The sequence below is a fragment of the Panthera uncia genome, chromosome E1 (assembly GCF_023721935.1).
Source record: "Panthera uncia isolate 11264 chromosome E1, Puncia_PCG_1.0, whole genome shotgun sequence".
NCBI lineage: Eukaryota > Metazoa > Chordata > Mammalia > Carnivora > Felidae > Panthera > Panthera uncia.
Window position 1 is genome coordinate 17,624,556 of NC_064814.1, and position 21,849 is coordinate 17,646,404.

A 21,849-nucleotide genomic window follows, 5' to 3' on the forward strand; every position below is an offset into this window, starting at 1 on the left:
ATCGGGGCCGGGGCCCGCGCCCGCGCCGCCGCCGCCGCCGCCGCCGCCGCGCCTCAGCCTGCCGCGGAGGGACGCGGGACCCGGCACCGAGCCCTGCGAGCGCGCTTGCAGGACGGACCTGGACGAGCGCGAGTCCTACTGCGCGAGCGAATTCGGTGAGCCCCGCCCCGCAGCTCCTCCCGGGTCCGGGCTGCAGAGCCCTGGCCGCGAGGCGAGCCTCTCCGAACCCAGAGTGCCGGGCTGTGCTCGCGGACTCCCCTAAGGGCAGACCCTGGAGAAACCCACCCACTCGATCCTGCAGTCCTCAGGCCCGTGTGGACTATTGCGTGGTGTGTGCAAAACTCACTGGGGAAAGAGAGGAAATGCGTTTCTCCAAACTCTTTGTTTTTTGAAAGCAGCAGTGAACGGAATCGTGCATGACGTGGACGTGCTCGGCACAGGGATCCGGCTGGTGACTCTTCTGGTGGACCGGGACGGGCTGTACAAGATGAACCGCCTGTACATCACTCCGGACGGGTTTTTCTTCCGAGTCCACATTTTAGCCCTAGACTCCTCCAACTGCAATAAGCCATGTCCAGAATTTAAACCTGGTATTGAAACTGATCCGACCACTTTCTATACGGACTTTGTCACCACGTGTAGCTTGGGTGCCACAGCCTCGTCTGTCGGTCACCCCAGTACCGGTGGGTGGGGGAGAGTACTCGAAAACGAATAGTTTGCAGACGACAGGTATATATTTCGGTCACTCCGATTTCAGCTCCACCAGCCTCCCCTGTGCTTCTGGTTTAAAGGTGGGAACGGCGTGTTTTGGCACAAAGCGGGCACTCAGATTTTTTTGTTGACAAATGGAGTGATGAAACAGCGTTGCCAGAGGGATGCCTAAGAGGCTTTTCGGAAAAGTTTAGAAAAGTCTTTTTTTGGAGGATGGGGGGTAGGAAATACCCACTCCCACATCTTCCTAGAGGTGTGCTCTGGAAAATCCTCTCCTGATTGTGATTAAGACCTTTGTTTTGTCGTGTTGGCAGGTTACAGGCTGATTATCTGGTTATCTTCTAAAAGGTCACCAGACTGTTTCCACCTGTTGTTTGAGGGTGAAATGTCTGAGAATCAACATATGCAGTAAGATAATAGATTCAAGCTTAGGCTTTTTTTTTTTTTTTTTTAAAGGATTTTATTTTGGGGGCACCCCGGTGGCTCAGTCCCTTGAGTGTCTGATTTGATTTTGGCTTAGGTCCTGATCCCAGGACCTGCTTCCCGCCCCGCGCCGGGGGCGCCGCCTGTTTAATATTTTCCCCCCCCCCCCCCCCCCGGCTCACGGGTGCTCTTCTCTCACTAAAATAAAAATAATCATGAAAAAAGATTTTAGAGTAATGTCTATGCCCAACATGGGGTTTGAACCCACAACCCCAAAGAGCAGGAGTTGCACACTCCACCGAATGAGCCAGCCAGGTGCCCCAAGCTTAGGCATTTCTTGACAGTCTCAACATTTTCTGTTCCTTGGCTTTTAAAAGACACTGTGAATTTACATTTTGGTTACTTTTTTTTTTAGGCAGCAGGTATATTGTGATGGGTCACATCTACCATAAGAGACGGCAGCTCCCTACAGCTCTCCTTCAGGTCCTGAGAGGACGGCTCAGGCCAGGAGATGGCCTGCTCAGGAGCAGCAGCAGCTATGTGAAGAGATTTAACCGAAAAAGGGATGGGCAAGTTCAAGGTGCAATTCACACCCAGTGTGTTTGAAATGTACTACTGTCCTTGCACTTCTGGATCATAAGAGACTTGGCTGTCAGCAACGAGACAGCCAAGGTCTGTCTTCGTGTAATGGGGTCTTCCTGTGGAGTGGGGCACACAGCTCCTTCGGGAAGTGATCGCGTAGTTCCAGCTCGAATCCTGAAATTGCCACTTTCTTATTTACAAAATGCTTCTTCCGTGGTATGCTTCTGAGCTGCCTGGCAAAGTTATTCAACTCTAGGGGCACTTACTCACACGGCTCAGATAACTGACCTGTCCAGTTAACAGATCACTGCTTCATGGTGTTTATTTTTAATTATTTTAATTTAAATACATTCTTCAGTAGAAATAGTTCACAAAAAAACATTTCCTTGATTTTAAATATACAACTTTGAATAGGTTATATCGCGTATCAAACCAAATTTCATACTAAAACCATCACATTTTAAATTCTGTACATAACAGTAAGTGCACTAGTCAGAAGACATATATGAAATGTCATTTAGATCAAACACTAGGGTCAGAGCTCAAGACAAGTATTAAAGTTTTACACTTAAAAAGTACTAACGGGCTTAATTCAAGCAAAATATTCAAACAAGTGTTCCTGATGTACCAAAATGTAAGAAATAGTTTGTTTTCATGCCTCCCTGCTCCTAAAACATATGTTGTGTGCCAAACTGGCAACACAATGTCTATCCCGATGCTAGACATGTTCTGGGCGTATCTGATGTCATTTTTCTGTTAAGACCAAGTATCATGTTTGTGTTTGTCAAGTAGTAAATCTTGCCTTGAAATCAGATCTTGGATGCACCTGTTTTGTTTGTTTGGTTTTTTTTTTTTTAGCCTCACTGAGCTCTAAAGGTTTAGGAAAAAGCCCTTCTCGAACTTACTCCAAAAACCCTGGAACCAATAGTCAATGACAGCTTGCAAATAAGTGAATTTTAAACACTTGCCGGTTGGTTTGCAAAAGGTCGAATCACTAGCTGTATTTAATATCGATTTTATACTGGAGTCCACAAAGACATTAACAAGTTTTTTTCAGAAGACCAAGCTGCACATCAGTTAATTTGAAACCTGTGGATAGAGACACGGATAATCCATGGTTGAAGCCATGGTTGCATGAGGGAAGAGAAACAGGAACTGAGCTGAAGGGAAAAAAAACCAGCCTATGTGGTCCTAAAGGAGATGCGCTCCGGGAGCTCAAGATGTGTCTTTAGACAGTCTTGATGGCACACGGAAGCACTGTATACATGAAGGATGTTGAGGCCAGGACGATAGAGCATCCACAAGGAAGTTAGCAGCAGTAGCGTTAAGATGTAACATCTGATTGTGTGGGAGATACTATTACCTGGTGTGTCCCAAACGGGGGGGGGGGGGGGGGGGGGTGCTGAGGGATAAAATAACATTGGAGAGGTTCTGACTATTCTGTGGTAAAGCGTTATTCAGGGATTTTTTAGAGAATTTTCCAAAAGTGAGTCTTGCTAAAACTTACTAAAAATCATGGTAGAATTGCTTCTTGGGAACGGATCAATTGCATTGTAACACCGGCTATCAGCCAGTAGAGTAAGCAGCAATTGAAGAGCTTCTGGCTGTTTTTTTTTGTTTTTTGTTTTTTAAGAATAAAGATTAACAGACATAAGTTGCGCCAGTCACAAAAACCAAAGCTGAATTTTTCAGCGTGAAAAAGCTAACTGGTAATCTCGACCAACGCGGTGGGGAAAATTGCAAAACGGCCAAACGGATAAATTATCGGCTGGATGGTTGGAAGTTAGAGTAGTTACAAGGGTTCTTCTATAAATAGCTTTGGCCTAAAAGGGAGGGGAACACATCACTTTGACAGAAGCCTGAGGGTTAGGGTTAGGGTTTGACTAGACTGATTTGATAGTTTCTGAGGAGTTTTGGAAACACACAAAACGGCAGAACTGTGTGATCTCTGTGACGCGTGGTCATACGGTTAGTGAGTACGTCCCGGCAAACACAAGCAGGCCAGCTTTTTAGGAGCTGCCCAGGGTTATGGCCGTCGTTCAAGACCAGGTTGCAACGAGAGACAAGTGAGGCTCCAGTGAGAGCATTGGTGGGCTGGGGGGGGAGGGGGGTGTGTGTGCACAGGAGGTGGTAAGACGGAGAATCCCAAGTTGGGCAAAAAAGGTTAAGAAGAATTTCACTGGCCACAATCTGTAATTTTATGGAAAAATTTAAGTAGCAAATCCATTGTAGTTCCTAATCCTTTTGTCCTGATAGATTTTCCTTAGCACGTGTGTTTGTGCGCCAAAGACTAAAAGGCTATGTGTGCTGGCAGTAGTCTCTCAATAGAACACTCCATCGCCTTCGAGAGGAACTCGGTACCCTCCCTCCTTTGAATTAAGCTGTTAGAACTCAAGAAAAAAAAAAAGTACTTGTCTTGCTTTCAGGTCTATAAAAAAATATGTGCCTTTTTTGGGTACTGACTTTTAAGTTTTTAAAAGACATCATTTGGCACTGTTTGTTTAAATTCCTTCAATCGTTCTTAAGGTGGATCAAACAGCATATATGCAGACACCTAAAAACTGGCCCACCAATTGCAATTACAATCCCCGTTTCAAGTCTGGGACTTTATTATTTAAAAAAATAGAGCTTTTCTTTAGTTGAATTTGGTCCAAATTGGATCAAATGGGGTGTGATCTTCTAAGAAACGTCTTTCTCAGTAGTTTATCCAGAAGTATCGCTCAGAATACTTCGTATTATTAAAAATACTTCTCAGCTGGCTCTTCCCCTCCAAACACTTAATAAGACACTGCTTTGCCCATGAGGTGGCGCCATTCTCACATTCAGGACTAAACTGGACGCCTCCCGGGAACGCCCTCAATCACGGAAAGAGCAGGGGCCGCCACTACCGCGCAGCTGTGTCTAGCTCAGCCCGTCCACGCACACTTAAAAGGTCACCACGAGGCTGGCTCCTTTAATATCAGAAACACACAAAGATGAATACAAAGAGGGAAAGAACATCGATTTACAGATTCTGGGAAGGTAGATTATAAACAACAGCAAAATCTCAGGGTCTCTAACACTCCAGGCCATTCAAAATATAAAAAGGCATTGTTTTACTTTAGAAAATAGCTCTGAAAGTTCACAAAAAATTTTTCTTAACCTATTGCAGGGCATTAGCTAAAATACAAATCCCGCAGAATCTGGATGGGAGAAAAAAGCTTTACCGAGATTATGAAAATACTTACTATTATGAAATGTTTTCAAGGACTGTGAACTTGGCAGATGAGACCCCCAAGCACCAATACTTTTGGCCAAGGACACCTACTAGATGCAAATTCAATATATTTACAAGACGAAGTAGAAAAACCCTAACCACGTATCACAAATGTGCATTCTACTACTCGGACTATTGAAAGGAAAACAGCTACAATACGTGTATCTTATGGAATAGGAGGAGCCTGTCAGAGAGTACTCGTAGAAAAGCAGCTTGTGAAATCCATTATATAAGAATGTATGTTTTTCAAAAATGACTTTTGAAAGACTGAAGCTCTGTTAAGTTGATAAAACTATAAAATGCCTATTTATATGGTGGCAGAAATTGCCAAAGGCTTTGTTATTAAATGCACACACGAAACTAACAACTTCCTGGTCTGAGGATCCCCATAAAATTTACCTTTTTTTGGTACAATTTGGCAATGCCAATGGCTACAGAAAATATATCAACCAACCAACCAACCAACCAACCACTGTTTCATTAGAAACTGCACCAAATCCAATGTCAAAAACATTACTTTATTTTTCTAGGATGAAACGTCCTATTACGTACAAAAAGAATTGCTGTTTAGAATTTGCCACAATCTGTTAAAAACATAGCAATCTATTGCCTACAGGTAGGAAAGTTCTTGCCGCAACAAGTTTTAAATGATTAAGCCCATATATATCTATATCTATATATATATATATATGAATAAATAGTACAGAAATACTGTGACGTGATGAGATGCAGAATAATTTTATAATTCATTAAACTGTAGGACTCTTGCATCAGCACAGTGCATACAACAGGTAACATTTTCTTGAAAAGTAAAAGGACAAAATAACCTGTAAATAACCTGTATTTGACTACTTCCGTGTTAGTATTTTAAGCAAAAACTGTTTCCACGTTTTCATATTGAGCAGTTAGTCTCCTTAAGTTTGTAAGCAGAGCTTTAAGTGACGTCCGTATGTACAAAAAGGAATGGGCTTCTTGAGATAAAATGAACCCAGAACACCTGCACACCTGAGTCTGTAATAAGGAAGAACTGGGAACTGGAGCCACCTCTTTCTTTTAAGAAACTAAGGTCTGGGAAAGGCTTTGCATAGCAGGGTGATATTAAACAGAAGGAAACTTTAAAAACATGATTAGACAAATTCCAGAAACTGGTAGGACAAAGCTAATGCGCATTAGTGCAAAATCTAGTAAAATTTTTGCAAAGCTCCACAAACCACCTACGGCAGATGTTACAGAAGCGATTATTACAACACAGTAACACAACGTGGAAGGGTAGAACCCCGAAAGGAAAAATCTGCAAAGTCTACCTTCCTCTGTTGTTTCCATCTTTTCCCATACTTGCTCACACTACTTTTTATGAGGAAAAAAACAAACGAAAAACCCCCCAAACCCAGACAACTCAACCAATAAACAAAAAATACAAAATGGATCATGTCCTCTAAAAAACGCCCTTCATAAAATAGAAGTAGCTGTCCGTAACTGCTGATTCGCCTGGTATGATATAACGTACACATGAGGGCAATGTGTATTTTGCCACATTACCTCTTTCATTAGTATGATCAATTGATACAACAGGATTAGCACCCCTGAAGATTTTTCTTGGATGTAGTGACAGTGGGCTGGGAATTCTAAAACGAAGGGCCACTATCATCCTGGAGAAACTCAGGTACAATGAAGTTCGTCGGCCTTTTGTTTACCTTGTGGCCCTCCCTTTCCCCTCAAAGGCTTACAGATAATCATTAGCGCACATTCAAAGACACCATCTGTGGGAGAAAAATGATCTCCATTTATTTTGTTTCATATACATCCATAGTTGAATTTTAATACAAAAAGAAAAAAAATTAGAATCTGACAAATGTTTACAAACAAGATACCTTCAAATAGATTTTACTCAGTTTAGCCTGGTGCAGAGTAAATGACAAATTGTACTGTTATATTCAAGGCAACAGAGTCTGTAGTCCAGGACCACTTAGCCCAACCTTTATGCAAGCTTAATTTTTATCTACCATGAACAATAAACTCATTGTTGATTCCCAGTTGTGTGTGTGTGTGTGTGTGTGTGTGTGTGTGTGTGTGTCTGTGTGCACATGTGTACATAGCAGCTCCTTTCATAGAAAGAAAAGACATCTAGAGGTCGTCTTGTACTTTTACCTACAGGAATCATGATAAGATACAGAATGGATTACATGTAACCGGGGCTGGATTTTATAAGAAAAAATAATTAGCTGACAAATGAGGGCAGCAATAAAAAAGCGTCTTTTTTGCAACAATAAATAAATACAGTCAAAAGTTTTCTGTGAGACTAAACCAGCTTCTTCACTGAAGAGCAGACGTGGCATTTCCATGGAGTTACACTTGACCCCATATTATCTTTTTTTCTTGCTTTCTTTTTTCTTTTTTTTTTCTCAATAAACAAAGTTTTCCCGCTTCTGCCACAATAGTAAAACCATTTGATCTTGACAAGATAATGGTGTCGTTGACTTTGCTTTTCCCTTGTCCGTTGGACAAAATTGGCCAAGAATATAATTGGACTGTTATGACCAATAAAAACGAAGTTTAGGTCAAGTCTTGTCAGGATAACCTGACTAAAAACATCTGGCTCCTTAATTTAAAATAGTTCAGACAACCAGATTCTTGCTGTGTTTTATGTTAGGTTAACACGCTGAACTTTAAGAAGCTGTAGACTGCAGTTTGTTGTTATGAGACCTACAGAATACAGAAAAAAGGGAACAATTAAGCACCCTTCATTTTTGAAAACAATGATGCTTTATGTGGATGCCAAGGTCAGTCTGTCTGGGGGAAGAAGCAGCCATGTTCTTTCATTTACCCTTGGCAAGCAAATATATGAGAACAAGTAAGAAACTGTTAACCTACAATAGAAATTTTCACTGTACACTGAAACATGATAGTTCACTGGAAAAAGCCATTATTAAAATATATATATATATATATTCATCTAATAAAGATTATACATTTTCAGCCAATGAACATTTACAGAGGCATTACCATTGTGGTAAAGGTGTGTGTGCGCGCGCGCGCGCGCGCGTGTGTGTGTGTCTGTGTGTGTGTGTGTGTGTGTGTGTGTGTGTGTGTACGTACATGCTTATTTACATTGATTCGGGGAATATGAAGAAAAAATTATATTAAAAAAAAAAAGAAATAGCAGTATTAAAATCACATTTTTCTATTGAAGTCCAGAAAGTCTCCTCTCTAGTTTCACAGTTTTATTCACAACTTTCGTTAGTAAAAACCACACTCCTGCACAGCCGCCAGGACTAAGTCAGAGTGCGGTCTACTGCAGCAGTGTGGATAAATACAGCATTCCAGGAGTTTACAATTCTTAAGTACATTGTTCAACATGGCCGCTAGAATAAACCATTTACTACTGTACATATATTTTTAACATTAAAACATTAAATTAACTAGTATGAACTTTGTGGGGGGGCAATTTTGAATTAGGTAATCACGTGGAACAATAAAAGAAAGAGTGACCCCAACATCCAGTTCTGATTCCAGTTAAAAATTCAGACTAAAGATATCAGAATCTGTAAGAAAAGAAAGAACATGGATGGTATAAATGATGAATTGTAACAAAGCACAGTAATGAAAATAATGTGCGAACAATGCTAGAGATCATAAATTAAAAATGGGGAAAATATGGCAATGGAAATACTGGAAACCCATAAATCAATCCCATTTCAATGAATGGCTACATGTAGGTTTCATTCTTAAATGCCTTAAATCTGGAAAGCAACAAAAAGATTCCTTAAAATCTCCTCCCATTTCATCTTATAGAATTGAGCAAACTTGTCGATTTGCTCCCACGTTCCTTAATGAAGATTATGTGAACTCAAATAAAATAAAAAGCTGCAAAAAATAAACGGGTGACAAGCTCTCGTAAGTGGCCCCTGTACTGTGCGGACCCAGCCCCTGGACCCCCTCCTTTCCCCAATTTCTTTGTTTCGCCACAAGCCCGCAGATGCTTTCTCCTCCTTCATCGGCAGCTGCTACCATTCCCCCTCTGGGTTCTGCCTGCAAGCCTGGCATGGCAGCAGGGTGGGATTCAAATCCCCCAGTTTCCACCTCACAGTTACTAGCAAAGGCTAAAGCCTTTCCAATTAAAAAAGGGCAACTATAGAAATTTAACTGGAGGGGTAACTGCAAGAGGTGCAAATAAAAAAGCAGGGAGAGACTGAAACTAAGTTGTGGTCCTCTTATCCCAATATTTACTCAACCTGAAGCCAAGGCTCCCTAGGATCAATTACTTTGAACTGCAGTTCGTCGGCAGGTAGATTTCTCATGCTGCTATTTCTCGTTTAAGCAACTTCATATTGCTTAAATCCTGCTACAGCAAATGATAACTAAGCTCACATAACCATTTTCCCACCTCTCTTCTTGAATCCAACTTTTACTTCTAATTTTAAATTAAATCTAAATGTGCTTTGTCTACAGGTTGATTCTAAAAGCTGAACATCAACGCACTGTTTACATTATTGTAACTATGTAAATATTTTTCTCCTTGTGCCACCTACTCCTTTGCTAAGAGGGCATTCTTAGCATTCCTACATGACTTTATGGTTTTCATGGGATCTTGAATTGCCTTCCATTTTTTCCCTCTTGCATTCTTAAACTAGTAATTATCTAATGTATGAACCATTTCTCCCGCCAGACACCTTCCTCTTGAGAATGCTCCATTCTCCTGCTCCAGTTTGGACTCCCTGCTGCATTAGCCTGCTGTACCAATGTCGTCATGAGTTAGAGTGGTTCATATTATTTTCCTGAACCGCTTGTTTCTTGGATCCAAGATCTTTCGTTTTCTTGAGTTATTTTGCTAGTGCACGTCGTAAAATAACTTGCAAAGAAAGGATTCACGGGAAGGAGTCCCTTTATGAGTCCTTCCGTGACTGAAAGTGGATTTGTTCTGCCCCTGCACTTGATTGTTTGGCTGGACACAGAATCGTAGGTTGAAAATCATTTTTCCTCAAACTTTTAGACGTATTCCTCCAAAGTCTTCCGGCGTTCCATGTTGTCAGAGAAAAGTCTGATACCCGTCTAATTCTTGTTGCTTTATAGGTTGTCTGTTTTATCTTCTTTAGAAACGCTGAGAAAAACTTCTTTTATCCTTGGCATCTGGAAATTTTACAATGATGGATATGTGGGATGGACTTTTTCCCATTTGTCCAGCTGGCTTATATGTTTACCAACTGTCCTTATCATTCCATACCCCTCCCACCCCACAAGAATGAAGCCCCAGAGGGATTCAATATCTGACGCACAGCAGGGTCTCAATAACCATTTGATGAATGAATGAATCTGTTCTGCTTGAACTTGAAGTCTCGTGCCTCTCATCAGCTCAGGGAATTTTTCTTGTATTAGTCTTTTGATAATTTATTTTCCTCAGTCTTCTCTTTTCTTCTTTTCTGGAATTTCCATTAAGTGAGTACTGGAAATGCTACAATGCATTTTCTTCCTTTCACATTTTTCATCGACTTGTCTTTTTGTGCTTTACATTGAGAAAGTCCTTGATTTTAACTTTCACTGTTTACAGTAAGTTTAGTTTCTTTTCTCGCCGCTCCTTCTAACTGTTCTTTATTCCTAATATCCTTTTCGCCATTTTGTAGATTCAAGATCCTTTTTTTTTTTTTTTAAAGTAAACTCTACTTGCAACGTGGGGCTGGAACTCATGACTCCCAAGATCATGCTCTACCAACTGAGCCAGCCACGTGTCCCTAGATTCACTACCTCATAAAATTTCTCTTGGGACATGATTAGAGGCTTGGTTTTTTGTTTGTTTTTTTTAAGTTCTCTTTTATCTGTTCTGCTACACCCTGACCTTTCTCTTTTACGCTGCAAGCTTCCCTTACATATCTGGTCATCCCTGGCTATCTGTTCACACTGAAAGAGAGGAAGTTGAAGGACCAGAAAGGTGCCTGCGGGGCCCTATGTACCTGTGTAAGGCTGACTGGCAAGTGTTGCCTTCGATCAGGGTTTCTTAATTCCAACATTGCTGACATTTGGGGGCTGGATAATTCTTTGTTGGGGGCGGGGGCGGTCTGGTGCACGAGGACGAGGACGTTTAGTCGCATCTCGTCAGCATTACTTCCCACCTCTGAGAGACCGACAAAAATGCCCCCAGGCATCGCTGAACATCCCGTGGGAAGTGTGGGGGTGGGCAAATTATCCCAGTCGAGAGCCACAGCTCCAGAGCGACGGGGCCGTGGACCCGACCAAACCTCAGGTCGGGGGACTTTACTCCGAGTCCAATTCTCTTCTGCCTCGTCCAGTTCTCTGCAGAAAGCTCACTCCATTTCTCCAGGGAAGAAACTCGTGTTCTTCCAGTGCTTCGGGCTGCCCGCACAGGGCTGTCTGGACACAGGTTACAAAGGGTGACTGGCCCGTATACAGATCTTTAACTCCTCTCTTGCCTTTTATTGTATTTTGGAGTCTTCGTGTTGGAGGCTTGCGGCAGGTGTACTGGGCAGCAAGCGGTCACCTCTGCTGAAGAGCCAGCTAACGGGCTGTGGCACCCCTGGCTTTGTCAGACGATCCTTTCATCTGCTTTCTGTCTTCTAGAATCTGTGGAGACCTCATCAGTAACATCTAGCATATTCTTCTCATATTCTGAGTTTACCCCTTTTTATTCCTTCATTATTATTTTACGAGGGACTTTACCATATTGAGTAAGTCGTCCTCTTCCACTTTAGGTTCTACGGCTAATGGGCTAACAGATAGGAGAGGATACAAATGGGAGTTTCAGACATTCGGTAAACTCTCTTCGTTCTTGGTCTAGAGCCTGCCTACCTACCTGGTTTCCTTCCTTCCTCGCCTATACTTTTGATTCCCTGGGACACCTTGGCTAGGCTTGTCCTTCACTTTTAGTTTATGTAAACGGATTTTAAAATGCAGTTCTTGATCTACCTTGCTGCAGGACAAGGAGAGAGACAACACCCTGTGGATTTTCCTCAGAAGAAAATAACTAAGCTCAGCACTGATTCTTACACTTTGATATGCAGAGTTCACTAGATAACAGAGATGCCCAGGCCCCAGACCAGCCAAGATCTACCCAGTCCGAGTACCGAGGGAGGATCAAGCATGCAAGCTGGTGGATGGGGGATGATGGTGAGTAGTGAATATCAGGGCTACAAAGTGGTGGAAGTTATCACAGGAAAAGAGAACAGGGCCCTGTTGGAAAGAAGAAAGTCATGGGCTTGAGAAGGGGAGACTGAGGTTCAGAAACAAAAGGCACAAAGATGCTGTATCTGAACACCATGCAAAGTTGCTCACTGCTTCTGTGTTACCGGAGGTTCAAAGTAAAGGCCGGTGGACTTAAAGTCTAGTTTTGCTCACAGGAAAGATACCCAGAGAAATAAAACATTTTATGATTTCAAAGATATAGCAAGCATAAATTAAGGAGAAAGTGCTTAAATCCCCTTTCCTAGTCTTCTCCTTACTCTACCCTACAGAACAGTAATTTTTATGCTTTGGTAAACTCAGTAAGGGCAAGAGCTCTGTCTTGCTACTAAATTTTTATGTGCCCCATGGCATGTTTCTTTTTTAAATATAAATACATATTTATTTAAATATAAATATATATTTATTTATCAAGTAAACTCTACACCCAACATGGGGCTTGAACTCACTGCCCCGAGATCAAGAGTCGCACGCTCTTTCGACTGAGCCAGCCAGGTGCCCCTGCTCCGTGTGGCATTTGAGAGAGCATCTTGCATTCTATAAGCATCTGATAAGTGCTTTTTTATTAAAAAAAAAACAAACAAAAAACCAAAAACTTTAATTTTCAGCAGATCACAAACTCAGCAACTTCTCGTTACTGAGTCTGTCCTCTTGTCCTTGGCAGTGTATTGTAATGCTAGAGTCTTGATTTTTTTTCTTTTTTAACGATTCTTGATTTCAAGGTTCAAATTTATCACAGACTGCACTCACTGGCTGATCTAGACAAAAACAGTAGGAAGAACTGGAGGAACTGGGTTAATTCAGAACACGGAACGCATCTGCTCACCTGCTAGCCTTGAATCCTTTCAATTTCTGTACAAAGAATGATTCAAGAACTTCTGCACATTGGTAAAAAGGCGAGTCGCTAGGATTGTAGTAACGACAGTTATCAAAAATTTTGGTCATGTCTGCCACAAATTCCGTCAGCTTTTCATAATACCGTCTTTGTACTCTTTCTTCCATGGTGGCGAGGTCTTAAAAACACAAAACAGAACATTTTTAAAGCTTTAAGGCAGTTCCAATGTGAATACTGCCCACAGTTCTAATAAGAATATAGGTTTCCTGCCCCAGCAGCCCCTGAAACCAAGCTGATTCGTCACTGGGGACTGTTCAGCAATTCATGAAGAAAAAAGGAGCACTTCTCCAATTTTGGTTTTGATTGGGGGAGTCTAAAATATAAACCTTGGCTACTATTAAGAAGGTTCTTTTGATTTCAGTTAACGAGAGAACAGCTCTTCATTCAGTTGGGTTGAAATAAAGGAAACTACACCCACACGATCAATACACATCTAAGCACAATACATTTTTACATGCAAACAATTATGTGTATTACATGTACAAAGAGGAGGCAATCCAAAATTAAGACCAAAATATCTTTGGGGCTTTGTGATACCTGTATTAGATTTTAATACCATCATTTTGCTTTCTTTATTAATTTTTATTGTTACCTTATATTGGTGGCAAGTGACACTTTAACAACAATTTTTGTAATGGTTTCATTTATTTTTGAGGGAGAGAGAGACAAGAGTGCAAGCTGGGGAGGGGCAGAGAGAGAGGGAGACACAGAATCCGAAGCAGGCTCCAGGCTCTGAACTGTCAGCACAGAGCCCAATGTGGGGCTCGAACTCATGCACGAGATCTTGACCTGAGCCGAAGTCGGACGATCAACCAACTGAGCCACTCAGGCACCCCAAGTGACACTAATGTAACACTTAAGGTGGCAAGGATATAAAGTGTCCACTTAAAGAGAAAAATCTTAGCTGATATGAATAAAAATATTAGTATCTAACACTACAGGTAGTATGCAGAGAGGACTAAAATCATTCAACTGGGACAAAGGTAACTGTTTGGAATATACTGAGCTTAATCTTTTGAAATAACATTAGGTCCTAGGAGAAAGTTGTGTTTGAAGGAAAATTCCACATATGATCTCACATAAAAACCTGGGAGAATATGGGGCGTCTGGGTGGCTCAGTCAGCTAAGTGTCTGACTTTAGCTCAGGTCACTATCTCGTGGTTTGTGGGTTTGAGCCCTGCATTGGGCTCTGTGCTGACAGCTATGAGCCTGGAGTGTGCTTCAGATTCTGTGTTTCCCTCTCTCTCTCTGCCCCTCCCCTGCTTGTAAGCTCGCTCTCTCTCTCTCTCTCTCTCTCTCTCTCAAAAATAAATAAACATTACAAAAAGAAAAAAGAAAAAGGGAAAAAAAAAACCTGGGAGAATAAAAAGCTGGTGATCTCAAATCAATCTAGGTTTGACAGATTGAGAGATAATACAATTTCAAACTAAATTTCCGTGATTATTTTAAAATTTTTTTTTTTCAACGTTTTTTATTTTTATTTTTGGGACAGAGAGAGACAGAGCATGAACGGGGGAGGGGCAGAGAGAGAGGGAGACACAGAATCGGAAACAGGCTCCAGGCTCGGAGCCATCAGCCCAGAGCCTGACGCGGGGCTCGAACTCACGGACCGCGAGATCGTGACCTGGCTGAAGTCGGACGCTTAACCGACTGCGCCACCCAGGCGCCCCTTCCGTGATTATTTTAGAATTTGAGAAAATGATTTTAAAGCCCAAGAATATCTAAGAAACATTCGAAAAATAAAAGTAAAAGGAGAGATTTTAATCTATCAGACATTAAACAAATATTATAAAGCTGTGACAATGGAAAGTGTGGCATTATGTAGGGTGACACAAACGTTAACGAAACTATTCAAAACAGGAATAGACCTAATCATTTTCAGCAGAAGAATTTTATGTATGTCGAAGATGTCATGTCAAATAAGCCGAGGAAGGAAAATTCATTAAGAAACTGGGTTGAGGCGATAAATGATTAGCTGAACTATAGGTGCCATTGACCAATCTGGACAAAATACCTGCTACGTGACTAGACTATACTTTAGCTAAACTTCTCTCTTTCCTCCAGAAGCCTTAGCTTTGACCTATTCTCATCGTAACAGACTCAGCCCTTCCTCCATAATCTCTCCTAGAAATAGGCTAATGCAGGGGGCCTGCCCCCAACCACACCACTATTATTCATGCTATTTGCCACATCCCATTCTTCCTAGCCTTGTTTACTCTTCCTTATAAAAGAAAAGCCCTTTTCTGCCTAGCCTTTGAGATGCCTACAGATCTTTGGTTGGCAGATTCTCCCTATTACAATTTCCCCACCTCCATTTATTGTAGTCATCTTCCAAACAAGGTCTGGGGTGCCTGGGTGGCTCAGTCTGTTGAGCATCTGACTTTGGTTCATGTCATGATCTCCCAGTTCCTGGGTCTGGGCCCTGTATCAGGCTCTGTGCTGACAGCTCAGGAGTCTGGAGCCTGCTTTGGATTCTGTGTTTCCCTCTCTGTGCCTTCCCCCATTCGTGCTCTCTCTCAAAAATAAATAAACCAAAAAAAAAAAAAAAAAAAAAAAAAAAGAAAAAGAAAAAGAAAAGTAAAGAAAAAAGAAAGAAACTGGGTTGAGGCAATTGCCTCTACAGCTGAAGAAAAAATTCTTCACACTAATGCCAAAGTAATTCCAGCTGGATTAAAATATAAGGACAACGATGAAAACCATAAGGAGGGCTAAAAGGACTACATCATAAATGTAATTAATCACTGAATTGTGCATACTAGGTAGTTACGTTATGTATATTTTGCCACATATGTGCACGCACGCATCTGTCTCTGGCAGTGTCTGTAGGGAGCAGAAAAATACAACCGCAAACATGCTTCCGGCCTCAGGAAATCCCAAGCAAGACTTGGGCACGTCTATTGTGTGCAGGGTATGGAGGCTGTACAGAAAAGGGTAAACATCTGACACAACACATCATTCTTGCGCTTAAATTCTGTGTGCTTACCGTCTGGCTAACTTTAATAATGTATGTGAATAGTGCTTGGATGTTTTGTGATTCCAACTTAATTAGATATCCTTTAAAAAGAAAGCACCAGGAGAACATATATGTGAGTATTTATATACCTGGGGAAGCGCAAAAGACTAAAGGCATGACTCCAGAGGCAAAATTCGTAATGATTAATAGATTTAAATCCCAAAACATTAAAAATGATCATATGCCAAAAAAATCAATAAGAAGCTTTTAAAAAACTATTTTTGGGAGAGGCAGAGTGAGTGCGAGTGGGGAGGGGCAGACAGAGAGGAAGAGAGAGAATCCCAAGAAGGCCCTGCGCTGTCAGCATGGAGGCTGACACAGGGCTCGATCCCATGAACCGTGAGGATCACGACCGAAGCCGAAATCAAGAGTTGGGACGCTCAACCGACTGAGCCACCCATGTGCATCAGTATGAAACATGTCCCTGGTATATAAAGAGCCCTTAAGGAACACTGACAACAATATGAACATCCCAGAAACATTCTGTATGGGCAAAATACATAAATAGGAAACTCACATCAAGTTCAAACGGTAAGTACACAACACTAATTACTGAAGTCATGCAAAGCCAAAGAACCACATTCTTTGTCCAAATTGGCAGATATTTAAAATTAATACATCAGCCTATTTTCAACAATGACTCCAAGACAGAGAACAAGAGTGGTAGTACACTTCAAATTTTACTCTCTGCACCTCTGTAACATCTATACACCTAACATATTATTTTCCAAGAAAATATTTCCTATCAAAAGCACGATAATACTTAGGGTTTTCAAGAGTGGAGAGAGAAGGATACAGTCATACATTACTATTGGAAACGGGTTCAATGTGCTGAAGTGCAATTCAAAAATACCTATCAAAAACGTACGGAGTATAAATACCATTTGACCCAGAAATGCTAATTCTAGGAATTTCTCCTCAGAAAACAAACAAGTGCAGGCAAATGCATGAAAGAAGATATTCACAGAAGTGTTGTTTATAACAGCAAAAACTGCACACCACTGAAGACCCCATTAATAGAGAGGTGATTAAATACAGTATCTTAATTGCATACAATGAAAAATGATGTAGGTCTATACTATAGCTCATGTGAAAAAGGTACTGATAAATTTATAAAGTATGTTATAAAACAGGATTCATTCATATAACCCTATTTCTGTTTAAAAAAATTTATTAGAGCTGCTGATCTTATTGGTTCCCTCCTTCTCTGAAAATAAACTATTTTTAATTAATTACTTTACTTAAAAATTTTTTTTAATGTTTATTTATTTTTGACAGGGACAGAGAGAGACTGAGTATGAGTGGGGGAGGGGCAGAGAGAGGGAGAGGGAGACACAGAATCCGAATCAGGCTCCAGGCTCCGAGCTGTCAGCACAGAGCCCGACGCGGGGCTTGAACTCACGAACCGCGAGATCATGACCTGAGCTGAAGTCGGACGCTTAACCGACTAAGCCACCCAGGCGCCCCAAGCTATTTTCAATTTAGCCTGTATCTTCGCAGACATGTTTATGCATTTCTAAACACACTTATGTGCCCTTACAAAGTATATAATTGTTTGTTGCTTAAAACCTAGGTATTTTTCTGTAACTTTTATTTTTCTTTCAAGAGTATATGTCTTGGAGATCTATATTATCTCCATGTATATACCGAATCACAAGAGAATGTTTATCTTGATGGTTAATAAAGATGAAGGGGGGAAAAAAAAACCCAGAAAACAATCCAGCTCTTTAAGAAAAGAATTTTGGTTAAATAAGTTAAAGTATATTCAATTCACAGACTGCAGAAAGTCCTCGAAATCATGTTATTGAAGATTAACGGCACAGTGACGTGTTTGTCAAACAGAGGACAATATTTATTTATTTACTTATTTTTAAGTTTTAATTTTTTTTTAGTAATCTCTGCACCCAACGTGGGGCTTAAACTCATGACCCTGAGATCAAAGGCGCATGCTTCCCCTACCGAGCCAGCCAGGCGCCCCTCAAACAAGATGATATGATCTCAATTTTCACACATACACACACATGCACATGCATGCACTCCAAAATGGGATTCAGTGAGGAAAAGATCCAGGTGCGTTCTATCTTTTCCTACTTTGTTTATTTCCTAGTTTTCTTGTAATTGTGTTATGTTAAGAAGGAGAATTATCAGAGCGCCTGGGTGGCTCAGTCGGTGAAGCGTCCGACTCTTGATTTCAGCTCAGGTCATGATTTCACAGTTTGTGGGTTTGAGCCCCATGTCAGGCTCTGCGCTGACAGTGCGGGAGCCTGCTTGGGATTCTCTCTCTGTCTCTCTCTCTCCACCTCTCTCTCTCTGCCCCTCCCCTGCTCCTGCATGTGTGTGCTCTGTCGCTCTCTCTCAAAAATATAACTTAAAAAAAAGCAGAGTTATCTATCATCTAAATAAATATCCCTAGATATTTCTCAAAAGAGATTACAGAGATGTAAAATATGCACAGGGAGTAGCGTCTTCTACCTTCAACACCAGACCGTTTAGCTGCCTTTTCAGACCGTTTTAGCTAAGCCCTCACGCCTACCTCCCCTTCAGGGTTTCCCCTCTTTGAACCAGTCATCAAACACAAACCCTTCCCGTTTCTTGAAACTGAAATACAACCGACATATGACGCTGTATCAGTTTTCGGTGTACAACATAATTATCTGATTATACGTAGGTACTGCAAAGTGATTGCCCAGTAAGTTTAATTAACATCTATCACCAACCGCATATAGTAAAAAAGTTTTTTTTTTTTTCCCCTCGTGATGAGAACTGCTCAGATAATTCTCTTAGCAACTTGAAAATATACAATAAAATCCTTCTCATTTAGAAGATGGTCAGCTGGAGCTGCTTTTCTCTCTGGCAATTTTGGAAGCTTTGACGTACATTTTAATTTTTATAATTTCATCTGCAGATAAACTACTTTGAATGTAACCACCTGAGGCTGTTCGTCTCAATACGATCACTTGTGACTGTTACTTGTTACCATTTATTTTCCTGGGAAATGAGGATGTATGCTCTTGGATCTCTACCGCAGGCCCATCAAATTTGCTTTCCTTCAGGAAAAGATGAGGAAGAGGTAACAGGGAGCGGTAAGAGACTCAGACCCTGACTCGCTCACTGATTTCACTCATCTTTTATATGGGCTGTAGGATGCTCTGCTTCTGTACCACTGATTCAGCTTTTCCTCTATGACGGCCACTGATGTCATTTCTGGTATTTCTGGGATTGACAACGGTACTGTGGTGATCAACATACTTGTGCCCACGCAAATCCTAATAAATGAAATTGCTGGGTCCAAGGGAATGCAGATTTAAACTTAACACACACTCCTAGTACATCCCACAAGTTACCACACCAATTTATTCTTCCACCAGCCTTGCTCAACGTATCGTCACGACGCATCACGCGTGACAGATATCTGCGGAGACTTCTGAAAAAACTCCATATTCAACTCAAGTACCTACCCATAGGTTCCTTAATCACACCGTAATAATCTGGTGCGTCATTAGGATCCACTGGCTCAAGGAAAGGCCAGGCCATCTTATGGGCCTGTGATGGGAGGAGAGAACATCATTATTGTCAGGTCATTGAAGTTTCCCATTTGAATTGCTTTATCAATCAACCCTTAAGCCCCAAAAGTCAGTTTTCAACCTGATAGATGAGATTATTTATAATGTAAACGTGAGTAGAGTTCTGCCCTACTTACAAATCATCTCGGGTGAGCATACTCTGTATTAACGGTTCTCAAAGGGTTGGTCTGAGGACCTCCACTGTGGGGCTGGGGCACTAGCTTAGAAGACAAGAAGTCTGTCCTCTCATTCCTACATGACAACCTGCTACCTGTAAAACTGGGGTGGAACAGTCACCATTGCGGACGAATGAGGTGTCAGACACGCTAATAAATAACTTCACCCCCATACTGAGACCACTGTTCTCTTTTTAGTTCTTTTTTTCTTAAGATTTTATTCTTAAGTAATCTCTACACCTAATGCAGGGCTCGAACACACAACCCCAAGGTCAAGAGTCGTATGCTCTTTCAACTGAGCCAGCCAGGTGCCCCCTCGCTAGAATCGAATCGAACTGTTTTTCAATCTATGGCAGTGAGGAAAACTTTTCTTTAAAAATTACATTCAGGTTAAAAAAGTGAGTCGTTTTAAATACGAGTGTCAGGTAGACACCATTCGAGCTAATGTGTGGATACGGTTAACCTGCTCGTGATATCGGCATGTGAAGGACTGAAGTCTGGAGTACCTCACTAGACTGGCTGGAGGTCAGTAAACGATCACAGATTCTGAGACTGGAAGGTTCAAACCCCAGAAATGGCTCCAGAGTCAACGCTGGCTGATTTCAGCGGCAGACAACGCACACACGGCGTCTTCTTACCTGTAAAGAACGCAGCACCCTTTTCAAGCCCTCGTAATCTTTCTCCGTTAGCGGCGTGAGCACTGTCATGGCATCCTCGGTGGACTGGCACTGTGGACAGACATACTCGTCAATGAGCTCTGCCTCACTCTGCAAGATGCCCACGCAGCGCCCATGGTACCAGTTCTGACACCGATCACAGCCAATATAAAATCTGCAAGATCCGAAATGGAAATGTGAGTTCAAAACAGATGGGATCACATTACTTACATCTACCTTAAAAAGTAAAACATGCACCTGAAAAGACTCTAACTCTGGGTATAAAATAGTTTTAGTATCACAATTGTTTTAATACTTCTGAAGATTGACATTCAAATGTGTTAATTTAGTACTTCTGATGTTAACAAAGCACTAAAAGCTTATTAAGAACGCTGTGTAATATTGGAGAATATGAAGAAAAACGTAAAGCATTTGATTGACTTTAAAGCTCAAAACAAAATAAAGCCGAAAATCTTTCAACTAGTACCGTATCAAATGGGAAGCTGATACTGGCCACCCAACTGGGAGCTCAAAATCCTGTAAGCTAATAACAGAGTCTCAGAGCTTTTACCCAAATTAGTGTTTTTTTCTAACCTACAATAATGCACCATTTCAAACACTGATAAAATCCAAACAAGGCAGGCTGTTTTCATCTCATTCGTTTCTGTTACATATTGAAGAATCAAGTCTACCATTAAACCGTATTTTTTCCCAATGCATCTCAAACATTCGCTATGAAGCAACACAAATTTTGAAGGGGAGGTAAAGAGAGAAAAAGAGAAAAAAAACCGGAAAGGAATTTGTAATGTAAGTGTATAATATATGCAGAAAAATACCTTGCTTTTTATTAAAATAAATAAGTAACCAGTCAGAGCAATTTGGCTTCCTAAATTATTAAATATGATGCTCTTATCAGAACTCACTGTGACTCATCATAAGGTGTTCTGCAGATACAGTACAATTCCTCACTGCTGCCCTCTTGTGCCCGTTTACAATCATTACAGATGTACACATCCATTTTCTTAGCCTCCTTTTCTGTGATGCCAACACATTCTCCATGATACCAGTTAGTACAAAGATCACAGCCAATATAGAACCTAAAAGTATTCACAATGAAAATGACAATGTAATTGTCATTTTGAGCTGCATGATACTTAAACCTGTCTTCCCTGTCCTGATTCACTTTCTTACAGGATAACTTTCTGCAATGAGTCAGCTAAACATCCTGAATCCAACCATTCTACCCCTGGCAAACTACAGCATCTGACACTGTATCAAGTGTGGAAACATAAAATCACTCACATCAATTTCAACAAATACACTGTTTGGTGAAATATGGGTCTTTATAAACATACTGGAATTGGAAAAAATAAACAACACACTGAT

General features: G+C 41.2%; 2 protein-coding genes across 15 annotated transcripts in view; one reads left to right on the top strand and one right to left on the bottom strand.

The window, feature by feature from the left end:
• The window catches only part of CE1H17orf58 (chromosome E1 C17orf58 homolog), a 5,647-nt gene extending 3,117 nt beyond the window's left edge, over window positions 1-2,530 (top strand). Inside the window, exons 3-5 of the mRNA XM_049638188.1 lie at window positions 11-155; window positions 399-590; window positions 1,550-2,530. Of these exons, the coding sequence (XP_049494145.1) occupies window positions 11-155; window positions 399-590; window positions 1,550-1,740 (528 nt within the window). The 3' untranslated portion in view covers window positions 1,741-2,530. The remainder of the gene's footprint in view (window positions 1-10; window positions 156-398; window positions 591-1,549) is intronic.
• Window positions 2,531-6,733: 4,203 nt separating this feature from the next.
• BPTF (bromodomain PHD finger transcription factor) overlaps window positions 6,734-21,849 on the bottom strand; it is a 145,667-nt gene continuing 130,551 nt past the window's right edge. For 9 of the 14 annotated variants that reach the window (XM_049637632.1, XM_049637625.1, XM_049637627.1 and 6 more), the window contains 5 exons: window positions 21,387-21,560; window positions 20,446-20,638; window positions 19,527-19,611; window positions 12,987-13,173; window positions 6,734-7,675 (listed from right to left, as the gene is read on the bottom strand). In XM_049637632.1, coding sequence (XP_049493589.1) covers window positions 7,639-7,675; window positions 12,987-13,173; window positions 19,527-19,611; window positions 20,446-20,638; window positions 21,387-21,560 — 676 coding nt within the window. In that variant the 3' untranslated portion in view covers window positions 6,734-7,638. Of the gene's footprint in view, window positions 8,515-12,986; window positions 13,174-19,526; window positions 19,612-20,445; window positions 20,639-21,386; window positions 21,561-21,849 lie in introns of all 14 variants that reach the window. The other 5 variants (XM_049637630.1, XM_049637634.1, XM_049637637.1 and 2 more) reach the window with 2 other exon arrangements.